Source organism: Plectropomus leopardus, chromosome 3 (assembly GCF_026936395.1).
Source record: "Plectropomus leopardus strain MGB_pleo_1.0 chromosome 3, ASM2693639v1, whole genome shotgun sequence".
NCBI classification, from domain to species: Eukaryota; Metazoa; Chordata; class Actinopteri; order Perciformes; family Serranidae; genus Plectropomus; species Plectropomus leopardus.
In genome coordinates this window covers 12,080,313-12,100,303 of record NC_142178.1, presented here as the reverse complement: position 1 = coordinate 12,100,303, position 19,991 = coordinate 12,080,313, and the positions used below count along the sequence as shown (strand labels likewise).

The window sequence follows — 19,991 nt, the reverse complement described above, 5'->3', positions numbered from 1 at the left end:
GGGTGGCCACATCTGTTGTGTCGCTCATAGTCAGCGTGTTTTGTCCATGTGAACGAGAGTCCACTGTTGCACTGATTGTTAACATTTAAAGAAATAAGTGCAAAACAATCAAAAGCGAAATAACTAAATATGCTTTAGCATGGAAGAAAAAAAGTCATGACGTCTCTTCACCGAACCTGAAGAAGTATTGTTTGATCATTCTGTCCGCTGTAGCTGAATTAATCTGCATGTATGCAGTTTGTGTCTCTTCGTTTTGACTTTTCCTAAGTTTTTTTGACAATCAATGAAGCAGATTATTATTACACTTGTTCTAAAAAAAAAAAGTCATTTTCATGACTGTTTTGCATGTGATGGGGAAAGTGTGATATGAGACATAATGTAACACTGTTATTCCTTTAAGGGTTATACTAACTTGCAATAATAATTATATAAATCACATACGGTGATGCCGCAATATTTTTGGAGACGGTTAATTTACTGTGAAAACTTCATACCATTGGAGCCCTAGTTTAGCTGAGAGCCTTTCTCACAGCTTTTTGTAAAATTAACTGTCAAAAAATGACCGCAGAGCTGACTCATCATCTCTCAAACAGAACATAAGTTTAAAAGTGTCATATTTGTAGACTAGCAGAGCTGTTGCACTGGGTTTTATTTCATTATTTAATTTTAATGTGTCAGTTGTGTTTAGACAGTTCCTCTTGTGTGTCTTCATTCACACTAAAAGTTGCGGCTTTGCTGCAAAAAGATGTCTGCAGGAGCGTCAGATAGTTATACATTCAGCCCAGTCCTTTTCTCTCATACTTTCAAATTAGAGCTCCAACAACTAGTCTTCCATTAGTTGAAAATTAATCAGCGCCAATTTTGATAATTGCTTAACTGTTCAAGTCATTTTTTTTTTCAGGAAAACTGCCTAAAATGATCTGGTTACCGCTTCTCAAAGATGAGTAATTTTGCAGGTGTTGGGTCTTATACTATTACTGAATGGTAATTTGAATATGTCACATTTGGATAATTTTAAGAGCTATTTTCACTATTTTCTAACTCTAGCGGGCTGGACCAATCTTTAAAAAGAAAACTATCCTGTCTGTGTACAGATTGTTTGATTAAATGAGATGTTTAATATTTTAGACATATATAAAGGCTGTACAAAGCTTTTGAAATCAGTGTAACAGATGGTATGTGTTGTTAAATGCCAATAAAAAGTATATTAAATAAAATAAAAACACTGAATAAAACACTTTTATGTTAAAAAAAAAAGAGAGAGAGAGATGTTAACCTGTGATTATAATCCTGTTTGCAGCTCTCTGACGTCATCGGCCAGCTCCACAGCCTCTTCTCAGAGCGGCGGTCTGGGAACCAACCGTAAGAAAAGCATCCCGCTCTCCATCCGCAACCTGAAGAGGAAGCACAAGAAGAAGAGGACCAAGTTCTCCCGCGAGTTCAAGCCTGGAGACCGGTGGGTTAATTGAGTCTTTAATTTCTTTTATTCACTCTCCTTTCTTTTTTTCTCCTTCCTTCTTTCTTTCCTACCCTCTTAATTTTTGTATTTATGTTATTGGATTATTCAGCACTTTTCTGCAGATTAAGTGACTCATCAGATCACTGTGGTAACTGTTTTTTGTCAAAAGTGACCACTGATTGATCCAGTGCCTTTTTAAAGTTTAGGGAACAGCTGAAATGTTTTCATAAGGCTGATGAGTCTGGTGTCGGAGCCTCCTACGCACGTATTCCCCCCTGCAACTGCAGTGGTAATTTGTTGTAAAAATGAGACCAATGACATCATCAGTTACCGACTGTTTAAGCAGCCAGTGGCTGCGTACCCCAAAAAACTGACAACAGTGTGTTTGTGTGTCTCTCCGACCTCTGTGCTGTTTGTCAAAGGCCTCATGTCTCGATGTGTCTGACAGTGACACTGGAGCTCCACAGCAGCCTCGCACACAGAGAGCCTTTCAGTGCAGATGGTGTCATTTCCTCAACCGCACTGTCACACTCATCCTCAGTTTACAAAACAGATTTCACACTCTCGCTTGCTTGTTTTACCTCACCAGACAAACCACAACACCGCAGATGTTCTGCTCTTTGACGTTTAGTCCCAAAAAAGATTCATGTTTTCCACAACAAAACCGTTCAGTCGTCAGTTTGAGAGGGCCTCTTGTTGGGTTGTAGGATGTTTGAGTTAGTAAATGATGAGAGGGAGAACTAGAGAAAAGTAGTGGCTTAGTGAACATAAATGATTCAGCAGATAAGAGGACGGCAGAAATATATGTATTATACAGTATCTTTGCTTTTGTGATAAGTGAAAAAAAGATAACCCAGAGAGAGAAATTGTCCTTTTTTTAAAATGATGAACATTTACCTTTGTGTGTTTGTGCAGGGTTGCAGTGGAGGTTGTATCCACAAAGACGACGGCTGATGTGATGTGGAAGGACGGGCGGGTGGAAAAGGGGATCCGATCAAACGACCTCATCCCCATTCAGCATCTGGACAGCCACGAGTTCTGCCCCGGGGACTTCGTAGTAGACAAACGGCGTAAGGAAAATGAGTTTGATTTCGGGAAAAATAATAATAAATTTTGTTGTTTGATTTGACTTTGTTTCGTTTCGTGTCTTCAGACCGGCAAGACACAGCCTGTCAGATTCTTGTCCCTGTGGACTGTGATGAGATTTTTTATATAGGCCACCTCGTACCTACAGTATCTAGGTCATTTGCTGAAACTATGCCAAGTTTGTGTGTCTGTGAAATGGAGTGAAAAATACGTGAAGGCTGTGAAGTTGCAGCCAGCTAAAGTCTCTGTTTGTCTTCATACAAATTCAGATTTTTGTTATAAATCTTTGCATTTTGAAGTTTTGAGTGTTTTTCTTTAGTGTTCTTTGTTTTGTTCTCTAAACTGTGTATGGATGTGTGTGTGTTTGTGTGTGTTTGTATGCTCTCTCAGCCCAAGCCCTTCAGGACCCGGGAGTGTACGGTGTGATCCAGTCTGGTGATCACAAGGGCAGAACATGTGTCGTCAAGTGGATCAAACTCAACTCCAGCAGCGACGACGTGGAGGTCAGTCAGGAAAATGAAAGAGCAACAGTGTTTGTGTTTTAAAGGATTTGAAAACTACTGAGAATCGTCTTTGTGTGTGTGAGAGAGACAGAGGAACATACAGAGGAACGTCTGCACTTCATCAGTTGTATAACGTAGTGTGCGGTTATGCGGTCTGCCATTTTTCAAAATGTGATTCAAGTGAATAAATAAAATGCCGTCACCATTGACAGTAGCTTGAATGTATTAAAATGGCAGGTTTGTGCAGGCTTTCTCGTGTGGCACAAATAACAATTCTGACTGATCTGGTGGTCAGCAGCGTTTTAAATTTCACCACTGGAAAGATGATGTTTTAATGAAACGTGGCTGTTCAAATGCAAATCCTTTTAAAGACTGGTGCTTCATGACCAGGGAAAACAGAGAAAAAGGACTGTGGCATTCACTTTTGCAGCTACCACAGTGCACAGTGTCACTAAATGCGTGTCCATTTGACAGAATTGCAGCCAGCAGGTAACAGTCTCATATTACAGCTAAACAATAAGATAAAGCATGTTTCTGAAAACAGTCGAGACGAAAAAGAGCAAAGCAGCAACAGAATCTCTCTTCATGTTTTATAAACGCTGCACAGTTTTGCAGCCTCCATTTTTACGATACAGGAAACAATATGACGCCCATTTCCTGTCACAAATTCTTAGATTAAAGCTAAACAGTTTTACATACTTTCATATGTAATAATTTTCTATGACAGAAGTTTACCACAGTTCATTTACACATAGTACCCGCATTGTTGTGATACAAAGCTGGTTAAAATCCTGCGAAATATCCCTTTAACTCTACCTTCGAGTATCGGCTCAGCTCGCATGGAACCAGGAATTATCCCTAACTTTTTCCAACGGAAAACCAAAAAAAGAGGGAGACTAACCGTGTAAAGCTGTGCCGTACGATGCAGCGGATGTGCAGCTTTATAGTAACTCGACTAAACTCCTTTATATACTGTTAGCAGATGGCTGCTGTACGTGACTCTTCACCTTTATGTAGCAGAACTGAACCTGGCTCGGTTTATTCCAGGTTATCGGTATGGAGGAGGATGTCAGCGTGTATGACATCGCAGATCATCCAGATTTCCACTTCCGCACCACCGACATCGTCATCAGAATATGGAACTCAGAGAACGGACACAACGACTGCGAAAATGAGGTGAGAACGATCGAAAACGTCTGTTCTTTCAAATGCATGGCATTACTGTTAGTCTACCCTCATATAATACCCAAATATTAGAAACAGTGTAATGGAATAAAATTCAACAGCACCTCAAATTTCCTTTATCAACAGTTAACCCATTAAAACCTGGATCAGCATTACTTTTCTTGTGCTGTGTTCAGACGCCTTTCACAAGTAATTAAACCTTCAAAACCTGAGCAGATTGGTTTGAGTTACTTTGAAATTAAAAGAATGAGAAGATTAAGAACATTATTTTAAAACGCTAGGGGGAAACTTCCAAAAAAATATTTATTTAGTATCGTAATTTAAAATAATTTTACAGAATTATTAACATTTTTAAGCATTTTTTCAGGTCATTTAATGTTTATGTTTTGTGTGGGGTTTTGTTTTTTTTTTAGAACTTTCCTATTATTTTGTGTGTTTGCTTTTGCTTTTTTAGGAAATTATTTACTCTACTAATTTCTTGCTAATTCTTGGTACAGTTCTTCTTAAGTTTCTAATTGCCTTTTTCCCATGTTTTTTGAAAATAATCAAGCCTGTTTACTTTGGTTTCAAAGGGTTAAAACAAAAACTTGATATGCATAAGGGTCGCATTTATCCCTGACTTCACTGTACCTAGTAAACTGAAACTGACACGTGAATTCATAAAAGGATTGCACGGCAAGTACGATCTGTAAAATTAATAATTTGTATTGCACAAAATCAAAACTCTGCCTCAAAGAGCATCACAATCTGTACAACACACAATATTCTCTTAGAGCCTTCTGGTCTTGTTTTCATATTGTATTTTGTGTTCTTGGATATCGACAAATGTTGTATCTCTGCACACATCTTCTGTAAGACGTCAGTCGGCCAGGTGTCCAGGGTGGATGTGAGCAGTAAAGTGGAGGTGGTGTGGGCGGATAACTCCATGACAATCGTCCTGCCGCAGGTAAACGTTTATTCTTAACGAAACTCAATGTTATTTTTGATGTTAGAAGTGCGACGTCTGTTGCTGACTGTCTCTTAATATTTACACACACAGCATCTCTACAACGTGGAGTCTGAGATCGAGGAGACCGACTACGACTCAGTGGAAGAGACGAGCAGCGTCCTGTCCACTGAGGAGTGGGAGGACGAGAGCGACAGCTGGGAGACAGATAACGGTCTCACCACTGAGGACGACAGTCACGTCAACAATGCAGATGTCATCGACACGGCGACCCCGACCCCCACCCCCACCGGCTCCTCAACGTTCATCATCCCCCCTCAGGAGGGCAGCAAAGCTGGAGTCACCAGTCCCACCAAAGGAGCCCCTGGAGAGGAGGGAGAGGCGTCTGTGGCTGCTGCTAGCCCTGCTTCTGGAGGAGGTGGGGGGTTCATTTTTGTAATATTTGGATTATTGTTCTTTTCAAGGTAATAGCTTCAACTCTACAGAGCAAAACATAAATCATTCTCCTTGACTTTTGTGGAACCACTTGTGAAGTTTTTTCATGCTACATAGAACTGTTGAGTGTCAGTAAAGCATTAAAAACCTTTCTGGTCAAATCTATATGTTTAGGCAAAACAGGACAATTTAATGTGTATAGCATATATATATTGATTATGATTAAGCTCAAAGTACATATAGCAAAATAATCTTACATTTATTAGGTATACCACCTTCCACAGAAAAATAAATCACAAAGTGCTTAAAGAAATATATTTAAATGAACAAAAATACAATTAGAACAACATTAAAAACAAAAGCCACAAAACTAAAGCAAAAGAAAAGACCGTACAAAAAACAAAAAGCCAATAGAAATGTTTCCAGTCGCCACCATCGTCAGTTTGTGCCAGAGAAGTATTGCAGATAAAATACAGTTAGAAAACCATTACCTGATTGTTTGATGCTTCATTAGATAGGTTTTATATTTTTTTATTTTCAGCAAACCCCATAATAAAGACCAAACCAACAGTGAGTTGATCCTGCTAACAAGTATTGCCTGTGTGTCCAAAGCACCTTCCTCTGTGCCATAGAGCTCCATTGATGACTTTGTCTTGAATTTAAGACCAAAAATTAATTAAAAAAAGCTTTTACCAAAACAGAATAGGGATACAAATATGAATACAAACACAATGCCTTCACATCACCGAAAACGCTCCACCTGTGTCCTGTTTGACATGTCTCTATTTGTACTTGCAGGATCTTGTTTTACACTTCTAAATTCTGCTTGCTTAGGAACGACTCCAGGAGCAGTGAACGGAGCGGAGAAGCCCAGTAAAGATGGTGCCTCTCGGGGCTTCAGGGAGCTGAAAGAGGCCCTGAAGATCCTGGAGAGCCTGAAGAACATGACCGTGGAGCAGCTCTGGACTGGCGGTTCCCCGACCTCCCCAACCTCCGCTGAACCTGCTTCCACAACGAATGTAGCGAGTTCAGTGACGCCCACTGCCCCCGAGAAACCGACCAAGGAGAAACGCTTCCTGGATGACATCAAGAAGCTGCAGGAGAACCTGAGGAAGACGCTGGACAACGTGGCCATCGTGGAGGAGGAGAAGATGGAGGCTGTGGTGGAGGCAGGGGGGAGTGGAGGAGCGGGGACAGAGGTAGGTGTTACATGAATCTGGCAGAGTTGGATTAATTTGCCAGTGCAGTAAAAAATAAGTAAGTTCAGCAGTAGATCTTACCTGCTGGTGTGTCACGATTCAGGTAGAGAGAGCTGGAGAAGAAAAGCCCCAGCAGGAGCCTCAGACACCCGTGGGTGGACAAGAGTGGCCCAGCGAGTTTCTCAGTGACACACCAGTGCTGTGCCAACAGAGTGGTGGTAAACCTGGCGTCACCTTCACCAGTGCCAAGGGAGAGGTGTTCTCTGTGCTGGAGTGGGCACCAGGTGAGAAATCTCTCACGCACGCACGCACGCACGCACGCACGCACGCACGCACACACACACACACACACACACACAGTTTTCCAGCAGATCCTTAAAATGTCTCCAAAGGCATTGAATTCATTGATCTCAAATAAGGCCTTAAATGGTATTAAAAAGTTCAAATTCAACTTTTCAAAAGTCTTAAAATGCTGAGACATTGGGTGTAAGATTTCAGTCATGTTTTCTGAAATTGCTGGATATTTATTTTGTTTACTGTATTATTACTTTACCTAATACCTCTCACATTAATGATAGGATAGACAGATAAGAATGGCAAAACCAAAACTCAGATTTTGTTATCCAACATTAAGCTCAAAACAGAGGATCCACTGTCTGCTAGCCAGCTGTCAATGAACTTTCAACAATATTCGGAACGCAAATTCAGCAAAAATAGGCTATCAAGCCGAGATTTTACAGCAAAGTTGAAGCCGGTACAAAGCAATGCATACAAGACTCAGTGTATTTTATGCGTACGTTTTTTTTCATCATGATGGGAATCAAGGCAGTGCACTGTGAGAAACACAAAATTGCCAAGAAACTTGCAAACTCTCCACAGGATCTCCCAGTTCTGCTCCACCCTTTTCTATCCCACGAGACAAAAAAAGTCATGTTAGAATTCATCAGCTCAGAACAAATATTTGGGCATATTGTCCCTTACCCTAAATAATTGATGTTCGTTCATGTTTTTATTGTTTATTGCTGTTCAATCACCTTGTGTCTGTCCTCTCTGTGTAATTTTTAGACACACACTCATTTAAGAAAATGGAGTTTCAGCCAGCGGAGGCAAAGAAGTTCTTCAGTACAGTGAGGAAGGAGATGGCTCTGCTGGCAACGTCATTGCCAGACGGCATCATGGTCAAAACATTTGAAGATCGCATGGTGGGTTTCATTAAGGTCATGGTAAAAAGTAGTCCCACTATCACCATTTTGAAATAAGTCATACCCTGATTCATTTTGAAAGATTTGTATTCCTGCTATTAAAAATACTGACAGGTTCTATCTATAACTACACAGTAGTTGCCTGGTCAGAATTCACTGCAGAATCGCAGTTACAACGGGCTGATATTTTGATTTCAAACAAGGGTCAAAAAGCTTCAAGCTTGAAAGATGATGTCGAGAAATAATCTTAAAGCCCGAAGCTTTATATAACCCTTTGTAAACTGCTTTAAGTCTAAATGATCAGATAAAAGAATAAGGCAGTGCATCAATAATGGGACGAGGAGTGGGAGCTGCTGTTTTAAGGTTGGTAATCATTTGTAAATATTAATACTGTTATCATCCCCTGCTGCTTTTTTAAACATGCCACTACTTCTCTTCGGTCCTACTCCATGGTTGTGTTGTTGTTTCCTATACAAAGGTCACTGAGATTCTGGGTTTGTAGAATGAGGTGTAGGATTAATTTCAGAGTCAATCACCCACACATTGAAGTAATGGATGAAGTTTGGCCATGCTTTTACAGATTTCACTAACTGCTTACATGACAAAAAGTGTCCTAAAGGTCTTTGCTTTCTCCGCCACAGGACCTTTTCTCAGCCCTGATCAAAGGGCCGACTCGAACGCCCTATGAGGACGGTCTCTTCCTGTTTGACATCCAGCTGCCAAACATCTACCCAGCTGTGCCGCCTCTGTTCCGCTACCTGTCGCAGTGCAGCGGCCGCCTCAACCCCAACCTCTACGACAACGGCAAAGTCTGCGTCAGCCTGCTGGGCACCTGGATCGGCAAGGTGAGTGCCGATTTACAGGTGAATGTATGTACAGGTGTGAGTTCTTATTAAGGTTAGAGATACAAGCTGCAGTTTTACAACACCAGGTGTTAAAGTGTGAGACTAGTGTGTTATTCCTGCCTAAACCAATTAGAATTATTGTTTCACATATTTAATCGTTTTTTTCCTTCATTTGAGGTTCCGTTTCCTGTTTGGATACGTAGCTCCTCTATTTTGACAGATTTGTGTAATAATTGCAATTAAATGAATTTAGTGCACATCGTAGGTCTCTACACACAAACAGTTCTTCAATTATTCTAATCTTATAACTGAATGTCTTTAGCTTTTAAACTGTTGGTTTGATGACTGAAAGTGTGATGGATGTTTTTTGACTGTTTAGTCATTTTATAGACTAAAAATAACTGTAATTGATTAATTTGAAATCAATCAGTTTAAATAGGGATGGAAAAGTCACATAATTTAGGTATTTGTAATGTAATGTAAATAACAGCAAATTTCTTTTCTGAAGTTGTTGATGCACCACTAACGTGTGTGGATGTGTAATGTTTGTTTACCGTCACGTATGTGTGTTCCTTTTCACTCTACATTTAGTCTCTTCATTCGTATCTGCCAGCTTGCTGAAAATTACAATTTACTAAGTAGGAAAAGTAGTAGAAAGTAGGAAAAGTCAAAACGTTTTTAAATTTTGTCCATGAAAATGTGAGGGAACCGTGGTTGTAAGTTTTGTGGTTAAGCAAACAAAATCCATCCATTCATCCATTTTCTACCGGGGCCGGGTCGCGGGAGCAAAAGACAGAGCAGAACATTCCAGACTTCTCTCTGCCCAGCAACACTTTCCAGCTCGTCCTGGGGAACCCCAAAGGCGTTCCCAGGCCAGACGAGACATGTAATCCCCCCAGCGTGCTCTGGGTCTGCCCCGGGGCCCTCGTACCAGTAGGACGTGGCCGGAACACCTCCGGTGTGAGGCGCTCAGGAGGCATCCTGATCAGATCCTTGAACCACCTCAACTGGCCCCTTTCGGCATGAGGGAGCAGCGGCTCTACTCCAAGCTCTTCACCCTGTCTCTAAGGCTGAGCCCAGCCACCCTGCGGAGGAAACTCATTTCAGCCGCTTGTATCCACAATCTCATTCTTTCGGTCTTTCTTTCAGTCACCCAAAGCTCATGACGATAGGTGAGGGATGGATCATAGATGGACTGGTAAATCGAGAGCTTCGCCTTCTGGCTCAACTCCTTCACCACAATGGTTCAATGGAGCGCTGGCATTACTGCAGATGCTGCACCAAACTGCCTGTCTCCACCTCACGCTTCGTTCTACCCTCACTTGTGAGCAAGACCTCGAGATACTTGAACTCCTTCGCTTGAGACAACTCTCCCCCCAGAGGGGACAGTCCATTGTTTTCCGGCAGAGAACCAAGGCCTCAGATTTAAAGGTGCTGACTCTCATCCCGACTGCTTCACACTCTGCTGCAAACCGCCCCAGTGCATGCTGAAGGTCACGGTGTGATGAAGCCAACAGAACCACATCATCTGCAAAAAGCAGAGATGCAATTCTGAGATCCCCAAACCGGACCCCTTCCTCCCCCCGGCCTAGCCTTGAGATCCTGTCCATGAAAATCACGAACAGAATCGGAGACAAAGGGCAACCCCTGGTACCCCGAACTCCCGCAGCACCCCCCACAGGACTCCCCGAGGGACATGGTCATAAGCCTTCTCCAAATCCACAAAGCGCATGTAGACCGGATAGGCAAACTCCCACGCCCCCTCCAGCAGCCTCGTAAGGGTAAAGAGCTGGCCCTTTGTTCCACGACCAGGACGTAATCCGCATTGTTCCCCTGAATCCGAGGTTCGACGATCGGTCAGAGCCTCCTTTCCAGCACCCTGAAGTTAACTTTTCCCGGGAAGACTGAGCAGAGTGATACCTCGATAATTGGAGCATACTCCCCAGTCCCCTTTTTTAAAGATGGGAACCGCCACCCTGGTCTGCCACTCCACAGGCACCTTATCGGACCTCCACGCGACACTGAAAAGGCGTGTCAGCCAAGACAGCCCAACAACGTCCAGAGCCTTCAGCATCTCAGGGCGAACCTCATCCACACCTGGCAAACAAAATCCAACGTCTTCTAAACTTCCCATGCCAACGTCATTGTCACACAGGACAACAACATTCATATCAGTCATTTTTTGACATCAGATTAACGCCTGGTACCAGCTGGCTCATTCAGTTTTGAGACTCCTGTTTTCTGTGTGCTTTTCTGATTTTATCTTCCCTTAGTCAGTTCACTCGCTACAACGCATGTAGTAAAGGACATTACGCCACAGCACGTGTTGTACCACACTCCTCTCCCTCATGAAACAGAAGTTAGAGCCATAACATTTCATTTTCTTGTGGTGATTTGATCCACAGGGCACTGAGAGATGGACCAGCAAGTCCAGTCTGCTGCAAGTTCTCATCTCCATACAAGGTTAGTGCGCGCGCACACACACACACACACACACACACACACACACACACACACACACACACACACACACACACACACACACATACATACTTCCTCTCTCTGCAGCACAAAAATGTTTTATTCATGTGTTCATTAGTTCAGACAGGCTCAGAGTGCAGTGTCGCACACAGTCGTTGAACTAAGTGTCTCCGCCTCACACAGACATTACACCACAGCCATAAAACTCTACTGCAATCTGTCCTGCCAGACAAACTGAGTCCAGATAATCCACTTATTTTCCTATCTCGCTGACTCAGGGTTAACACGTGTCTGTAAGCGTAAGATTCAGTGCATGGTCATCATCTCCTCGCCTGAGTTTGGTTAAAATGTCCACTCTGAGCCCACAGGTGTTGTTTGCCCGCCTTATATCTGTATCTTTCTGCAGGCCTTATCCTCGTCAACGAGCCTTACTATAACGAGGCCGGCTTTGACAGTGACAGAGGCCTACAGGAAGGATACGAGAACAGCCGCTGCTATAACGAGATGGCCCTCATCAAGATGGTCCAGTCTATGACGCAGCTCCTCCAGAATCCCGTGGAGGTCTTCAAACAGGAGATCCAGGAGCACTTTGCTTCTAACGGCTGGCGGCTCGTCCACCGTCTGGAGGCTTGGCTCGAGCTGCACGACGGCGCTGAGCGGGGTCAGGCGGCGCACAGGGCTCACCACTCAAAAGACCGACCCTCATCTGTGGAACCTCTGGATGAGCAGGGACCCGTGGCGGTGGCTCACAGCAGCCCCACTAAGCCCGGGGAGGAGGGGGTCACGGGAGTTAGCAGTATTATGGAGGAGGAGCTGGAGGATTCAGGGCTGAGTCCCTCCACCACAGCCGCCTCTCTGAGCCACAACTCAGACTGCGACAGCATCCAGGGGAGCACCTCTCTGGGTGGTGAAAACAGGGGCGGCTCCACGGTCGCCTGCTCTGTAGTCCGGGGCGGGACGTCAGAATCAGGTCCAGCCACGGTTAGCGGAGGAGGCTCCACAGGAAGCCAGCCAGTGGTGCGACCAAAGAAACGGAGAAAGAGCTACCGGAGTTTCCTCCCTGAAGGCAGCGGCTACCCGGACATCGGCTTTCCACTCTTCCCGCTCTCTAAGGGGTTTGTGAAGAGCGTTCGAGGTGTGCTGCTGCAGTACCGAGCTGCGCTGGCCGCCGCTGCCATCACTGAGCACACAGAGGACAAGTAAGTGCCTCCTCGCCGTTCCCCCCACTGCACTGTTCCCTGCTCTTTTCCTCCTTCTCTTCTACCTTTTCATCCGCCTCGAGCTGTAGAGAAGGATACATTAACTCTGGGGGGGGCTACAATTTTCAATCTTCTGTACCCGTGTCCAGAGCTGCACTGTGCCCTCAGCACTGCCCACATTTTTGTCCTCCATTTCTTAGTCTGTACCGCTCCTGCCGCCCCCAAAACTCCACAATGTTTTGCCTTTTTCCCCCCCCCGTAATCCCTCTGGATCAAACCACAGAAGAACAGCACCTTTTTGATCAGGAGAGTGAGCAGGTTCAGGTTTGAAAAGCGACTTGATAATGTCTTTGTTCTCCTTCAGTGTCTCTTCAGATGAGTGTGATGGCTAAAGAGGAGCGGACCTCACATGCGCTCAACCATTTGCACAAACCTTTGGGAGCTACCCTGTCACATAGGAACCCTCATCTGTTCATGGACGCAGGTAAACACACGGAGCTTTTTACAGGAGGCCGACAAAAGTTTCTCTTTCGGCCTCAGCAGGACTTTCGGTGGATGCAGAAAGGACTGAATGAAATGAGAAATCAGTGCCATGAACCCTCTTCCACCCTCCTCATCCACCGAGCGTCCAGCAGTCACCACACGGGTGGAGTTTTTGCCGGATAAAACCACTCTGTCGTCTCAATCAGCGTGACTCGTGATTGTCGCTGCATTTTGGACGAGGTCAAAAATGGCTGAAGAACTGCAAAACCCAACTCTCCTGGCTGTCGGGTCGACTGCGGCTAACTGTAGCACTACTGATATTATCGCTGTACCATCCTGCACTACAAAAAACGAATGGACAATCTGGTCTGGGAGAGGTGAATACACCAACCAGGAGGAATCTTTTTAAATAGAAATCACTGGTTGTACGCTTTCTGCCAAATTTTGTTCACACACACACACACACACACACACACACACAATATTCAAAGTACTGAATGTCAGTAAAACTGCCAACCACAACAGCTTCACCACTTACCACTTCTTCCACTACACTTACTGGTATTTTTCCTTCGCCAATCACTCAAACTGAACCACGCAGCAAACATCGAGTGACAAAGTTTACATACGAATCACCTCTGGAGGTCAGACTGCTGTTTTTGGTGTGCAGATAAGCCAGCCAGGCACAGGACGACAGTCAGGTGGCTCTATGTGAAGCTGTTTGTGCTCTAGTCAAAGCTTAACACAGCCGCCGCCTCCACATACAAAAGCTCACTTTCTGTAGAATTTAAGTTCACCAAAACAGACCTGCTGTTTTGGTGCTTTGGTGTTCTGGTGTGTTTTGAGTCGTTTTACTCTCATAGGTTGTAGTGTTTCCGAGCGGATGAGCTTTACCCACTATGCTCCACTTTTCGGTGACCGAGGTGAGCCCACATCACTGCAAATGACACAATTTAAAGAGTAAACAAAAAAAAAAAAAAAACATACAGCATCCATTCCGTCATCTCATGTCAACATGTTGCCTTACTTGAATCGTTCTTAATAATCTCAGATCATTGTGTACAGAGCTGCTTGTGTCATGCTTTAGACATTAACCTATACAGGCCGAGGCACTAAAAACCACTAAAACCCTGTTCCAGTGTTTTCCTCCTTGAAAGTGCAGATCTCTGATCATGTTTCCCCCTTTATCATTTCTTAAAGGGACAGTTCACCCAAAAATCAAAATCATTTTCCTCTCACCTGTAGTGCTATTTATTTATCTAAATTGTTTTGGTGTGAGTTGCCAAGTGTTTGCGATATCGGCTGTGGAGATCGGCTGTCTGCCTGCTCTCAAATATAATGGAACGTGTGGTGCTCAATATGCCAAAAAATACATGTAAAATCATGACCTGGTTCCATGTAGGAATTTTTTTTTTCTCTACTGAACTACACCGGCTTACCGTATCACCACGCAGACGGAGGCATGCAACTACTGCCAGCTCCCCTAGCACCACTGAGCCAGCGTACGTAATGCTAGGTTCACACTGGACGCGGTAGCGCCCTGATATGTTAATTGTTGTGTTGTCACCCGTCAGCAATTGCCTGTCCGTTGGCACCAGGGGTGCCTTTGTCCACACCGGTCAGCAGCAGTTCTCATTCTCTGCTCTTTTTTAATCACGTGGAGAGATCTGTCCCTGCTTGCTTGTGTGTCTCTGACTGTGTGTCAGTTTTTGTCTGTGTGAGTCTGTATGTGTGTTTTCTTGCATCTCTGTGTGCCTGTCTGTCTCTCTGTGTCTGCTTTAGACACAACTGACAAGCATTGTGGAAGCACTGGATGCATATTTAGTCATTTATCATGGTCAGATCATGTATTGTATCTTTATGGTTCATAATAGAGTGTTTCGTGTGTTTTCCTGTCAGATTTGCTTGCAGAAAAAATAGAGCAGACGCCAAAACTATAACTGCAGACTGTCAGCCTGCCACTGAGCTCGGGGCAGCACCAGTATGAAAGTATTGCTCAACAAGAGCGCCATCTCGCAGTCACGAGCACAAGCTTCATGAGTAGATGCACGCTGTCTTCTGCGCAGTGATTTGGTTGGCAGGACATAAAATAGCTCCAACATGAGACTGCTCCCAACAAGATCTGTGGATTATCTTGAGTAAACGGGTCATAATATCTGGAAAGTGACAATGCTGTTGCCGGCCGATATGAGCACTCAGCAACTCACGCCAAAATAATCTAAATTGCTAAATAGCCCAACAGGTAAGAGCAAAATATGTATTTTTGAATTCAGGTTGAACTGTCCCTTTAAGCACAAGTCTGTCAAACTGCACCATTGCTGTATTCTTATTTCTTCTCCAGATTGCACGTGCAGAGTTTAATAACATCAGAATACACACCACAGTGAGTGTGATGCCGACGGTTTGTTGATATTCTGATTTTTTTTTTTTTTTTTTTTGCTTGAATGACTATTTTCTGTGTCCTCTGACTTGAGCGTCTTATCCCGCGAAGCGACTGCTGACCACGCAGCACGCAGGCATAACTAAAGCTGATATGACTTGTCTTTTCTTTCTCTTCATGGCATATATTCGATCTGGATGAAGGAAAGTTTATTCACCAAGTTTCAGTGAAACTTTGCCACAGATTGCGCTGCAATAACTGAAAGAAAGTGAAACTCACCTTTAGGTCTAATCGTGCTTCCTGGGGAAATCAGAGCAGTCTTTGTTTACATCTCTTTAAATAACTGCATCCCTCCTTTAACATTTCTTTTCTTTCAAGATATTATGATTCCCATGGTTGTTGTTATTAATATAATACAGGTCAGACAAACCCTTTGTGCTCGCTATAATCTGTGAAATAAACAAGAGAGTGCCGGCTGTCTGGTATTTTACTTGAACAAAGAAGCTTGATGCTGAAGAGTGTTTCTGAATGAGAGAGCACATTGTGCCATTGTGAAACTATGAGTGATGGGAGAGGATTAAAAAATTACATGAGCCAAGAGTTGCTGCGTTTTACAGAGATTTAAGAAAATAAAGGTCATGGATGAGGGTATTTTGCTTTGCTTTGTCTTCCATTTTTTCCCCTACGACTTTTAAAACTGGCATTCTTGTACAATTGGGTGTCCGTGACTTTTTGTCCCCTTCATATCTGACTCCGCCATTATGATTTTGTTGCCTTTATTGCTACAGAGGAGGATGTGTTGTCGTCTTCACTGGCTGCTGTAGCATGTAGCCTTGGTTGCTTTCCCCTCCCACTTGCTGCTGTATGTAAAATGTCACCTTTACAACTCTCGGATAGGTGTGTTTTTTCAGTGGTCAGAAGACATAAGACTGAGTTTTTGGAAAGATTTAATGCTCACTAACGCACTGTTTTACCAAGACTTGAGAGGTGACATAACCGCTCCATCTTTCACCCTCACCATCACTCGCAGAAACAGAAAAATGTGAAGTTATCTCGCTAGATCTCGAAGCAAAAAATCTGGCAGGATATCAAGCACATTATGTACAATTTTCTGTGTATGTGTGTATATTATTCAAATTTAAACCATTATTATTATTACTGCGAGATGTTTGTTTTACAGCCAAAGCATGTAACATGTTGCTTTAAGCCTTTTGAACGGGCTACTCACACAAGACTTGACTGTACGATGTCTACATTTCCACAGTGGCCTGTTATTGATATATAAAAAAAAATAATAATAAAGTTATGATTTGTAGCCTGATTCCCTCTGTACAGATGTCATGACTATATTGAAATATAGAAATACATACAGTATATATATTTAACACAAACCTGAATTCTAACAAGTCACGTGGATGCTTGGGGCATATATGTACAAAATGCTGAGTGTGTATTGTACTTATGATTTCATTTTTTAATGGTTTACTTTTGTTGCGTCAAGACGACTGTATAGTGATGTATTAAACCTTGCAAGCAGTACCATAGCAAAATTGTGGTTTATATTTATTTGTTAGCTGATGTTTTGAAAGCAAATAAGCCTCGTAGTCTCTTTTTTTCCTTTGAATTAATATTAACCCTGTGAAACCTGGGCAAATTTACTTAATTTCTTTCAAAAACATGGTAAGAAGGCAACTTTAGACAAAAAAAAGGACAAAAATTGTAAGAAATTTGTAAAAAGTGAGAAAATGACCCTAAAAACCCCAAAACAAAACAAATCCAACAATATCAAAACTAACAAACCAAAAAGGGAAATAAAAAAATCAAGAAAATTGCCTAATAAAAATTAATATAAAAATTATAATAATTCTGTAAAATAATTTTAAATATATAATTATGATAATTATGAATATTTTTTTCTGACATTTTTCCTTATCTCCTTATCACAATAATGTTTCTAAATTTTCATCTTCTATTTTGCAAAACAGTTCTTGGAAAGTTGCACAAAGTTGCCTTTGTTTCCATGTTTTTGAAAGACATTTGCTGAAGAGTCAGAGGTTTAAGTACCTCTGAAAGGCATCTGAACACAAGCAAAGTAATCCAGGCTGATCCAGGTTTCACAGGGTTGAAGGTATACTATGTAGGATTTAAAAAAACAAACAATTTATAGACTTATACAGTCAGTCAGTTGTATGTTACTCCCTCATTACTTTTAACCCACTTCAAGTGCGTGGCAGTGTTTTCCATTTGCAGAGATTCTGACTGTGTTTTGTTATTTTTGTGTTGTGCTTAGGATGTTACTAGAGGTGTGCCCAGCTGAAAGCAGCATGCATCCAAGAGGATACTACAATGAAGTGGAGTATAGTATGTCGTCATACTATAGTATGGCAACATACTATAGTATGGCGAAAAATGTAAAAATATATCATGTCCACAAAACAGCTGAACACAACACAGCATGTTGAGAAACGCCATACTATTGAATGCGGAAAAAAAACAGCCATGAACGTCTTAGCATACAATGTTGCAAAGACGGCAAAATAACATAGTATAGCATGCCAAAAAAAAAACCAACTAATATGCCATATTATAGTGTGGCGAAAAATGACAAAATATGACATGTCCAAAAAAGAGCTGAAAACCACAAAGTATACCATGTTAAGACACATTTTACTATAGAATGTAGAAAAAATACCCAAAAAACATCATTATATAGCATGTCCAAACAGTGAGTGAAAATACCATACAAAAATTTATGGCAAAAAATATCAAAATATGACATGTTACAAAAGCAGTTGAAAAGGGCTGAAAACCGCCTAAAATACTGTGCCGAGACACGCCATAGCATAAACTGTTGCAATAACGGCCCAAATCACCACAATATAACATTCGGAAAAAAAAAAGAAGGAAAATGCCAAAAAGCCCAAAAACAGCTGAAAACAGCATAAAAAAGCGTGGCGAGACATGCCAAAGCAAGGAATGTTGCAAAAACAGCCAAAAAAACCGTAATATAGGATGTCTAAAAAAGGACCAAAAATGCAATGCTATAATATGGCAATATGTCCAAAAAACAGCTGAAAACCACTTAGTATAGCATGAAGAAGCATGTTACAGTTTTGAAAAAACATCTAAAAACGTCCGAAAAACCCACAAAATAGGACCAAAAAGCAAGGCTATAATATGGAGAAAATGTCAAAAGATGACATGTCCAAAAAACAGCTGAAAACCACTTAGTGTAGCATGTAAAGGTATGTTAACTCAACACAGCATATAATAGCTTGCTGAGACACGCCCTTGCATAATTTGTTGCAAAAACCACCAAAAACACCAAAATATAGCATGTCGAAAAAATTACCAAAAAAGCAAGGCTATAGTATGGCAAAAATGACAAAATTTGACATGTCCAAAAAATGCTGAAAACTCCTCAAAAGTGCTTAAAATAGCATGCTGAGACACACGCTAGCATAATTTGTTGTAAAAACTGCCCAAAATACCATAATATAGTATGTCGAAAAAATGACCAAAAAAGCAAGGCTATAGTATGGCAAAAATGTCAAAAATTGACATGTCCCAAATATACTTGAAAACACCTCAAAACAGCTTAACATAGCTTCCTGAGAAACGCCATAGCATAATTCGTTGCAAAAACCGCCAAAAACACCATAATATAGCATGTCGAAAAAATGACCAAAAAAGCAAGGCTATAGTATGGCAAAATAGTCAAAAATTGACATGTCCAAAATACTGCTGAAAACACCTCAAAACAGCTTAAAATAGCGTGCTGAGACACGCGCTAGCATAATTTGTTGCAAAAACTGCCAAAAACACCATAATATAGCATGTCGAAAAAATGACTGAAAAAGCAAGGCTATAGTATGGCAAAAATTGACATGTCCAAAATACTGCTGAAATCACCTCAAAAGTGCTTAAAATAGCGTGCTGAGACACGCGCGAGCATAATTTGTTGCAAAAACCGCCAAAAACACCATAATATAGCATGTCGAAAAAATGACCAAAAAAGCAAGGCTATAGTATGCCAAAAATGTCAAAAATTGACATGTCCCAAAAACAGTTTAAAACACCTCAAAACAGCTTAAAATAGCGCGCTGAGACACGTGCTAGCATAATTTGTTGCAAAAGCCGCCAAAAACACCATAATATAGCATGTCGAAAAAATGACCAAAAAAGCAAGGCTATAGTATGGCAAAAAAGTCAAAATTTGACATGTCCCAAAAATACTTGAAAACACCTAAAAACAGCATAAAATAGCTTGCTGAGAAACGCAATAGTATAATTCATTGCAAAAAATGCCAAAAACACCATAATATAGCATGTCGAAAAAATGACCAAAAAAGCAAGGCTATAGTATGGCAAAAATATCACAAATTGACATGTCCAAAATACTGCTGAAATCACCTCAAAAGTGCTTAAAATAGTGTGCTGAGACACGCGCGAGCATAATTTGTTGCAAAAACCGCCAAAAACACCATAGTATAGCATGTCGAAAAAATGACTGAAAAAGCAAGGCTATAGTATGGCAAAATAGTCAAAAATTGACATGTCCAAAATACTGCTTTAAACACCTCAAAAC

General features: G+C 41.9%; 1 protein-coding gene across 1 annotated transcript in view; it reads left to right on the top strand.

Moving 5' to 3' along the window:
- ube2o (ubiquitin-conjugating enzyme E2O) overlaps nucleotides 1–16,724 on the top strand; it is a 50,690-nt gene extending 33,966 nt beyond the window's left edge. The window contains exons 11-23 of the mRNA XM_088075611.1: nucleotides 1,301–1,456; nucleotides 2,375–2,529; nucleotides 2,936–3,048; nucleotides 4,096–4,224; nucleotides 5,090–5,179; nucleotides 5,273–5,597; nucleotides 6,449–6,817; nucleotides 6,921–7,097; nucleotides 7,879–8,015; nucleotides 8,657–8,860; nucleotides 11,266–11,323; nucleotides 11,748–12,540; nucleotides 12,905–16,724. Of these exons, the coding sequence (XP_087931737.1) occupies nucleotides 1,301–1,456; nucleotides 2,375–2,529; nucleotides 2,936–3,048; nucleotides 4,096–4,224; nucleotides 5,090–5,179; nucleotides 5,273–5,597; nucleotides 6,449–6,817; nucleotides 6,921–7,097; nucleotides 7,879–8,015; nucleotides 8,657–8,860; nucleotides 11,266–11,323; nucleotides 11,748–12,540; nucleotides 12,905–12,932 (2,734 nt within the window). The 3' untranslated portion in view covers nucleotides 12,933–16,724. The remainder of the gene's footprint in view (nucleotides 1–1,300; nucleotides 1,457–2,374; nucleotides 2,530–2,935; nucleotides 3,049–4,095; nucleotides 4,225–5,089; nucleotides 5,180–5,272; nucleotides 5,598–6,448; nucleotides 6,818–6,920; nucleotides 7,098–7,878; nucleotides 8,016–8,656; nucleotides 8,861–11,265; nucleotides 11,324–11,747; nucleotides 12,541–12,904) is intronic.
- Nucleotides 16,725–19,991: the final 3,267 nt, after the last annotated feature.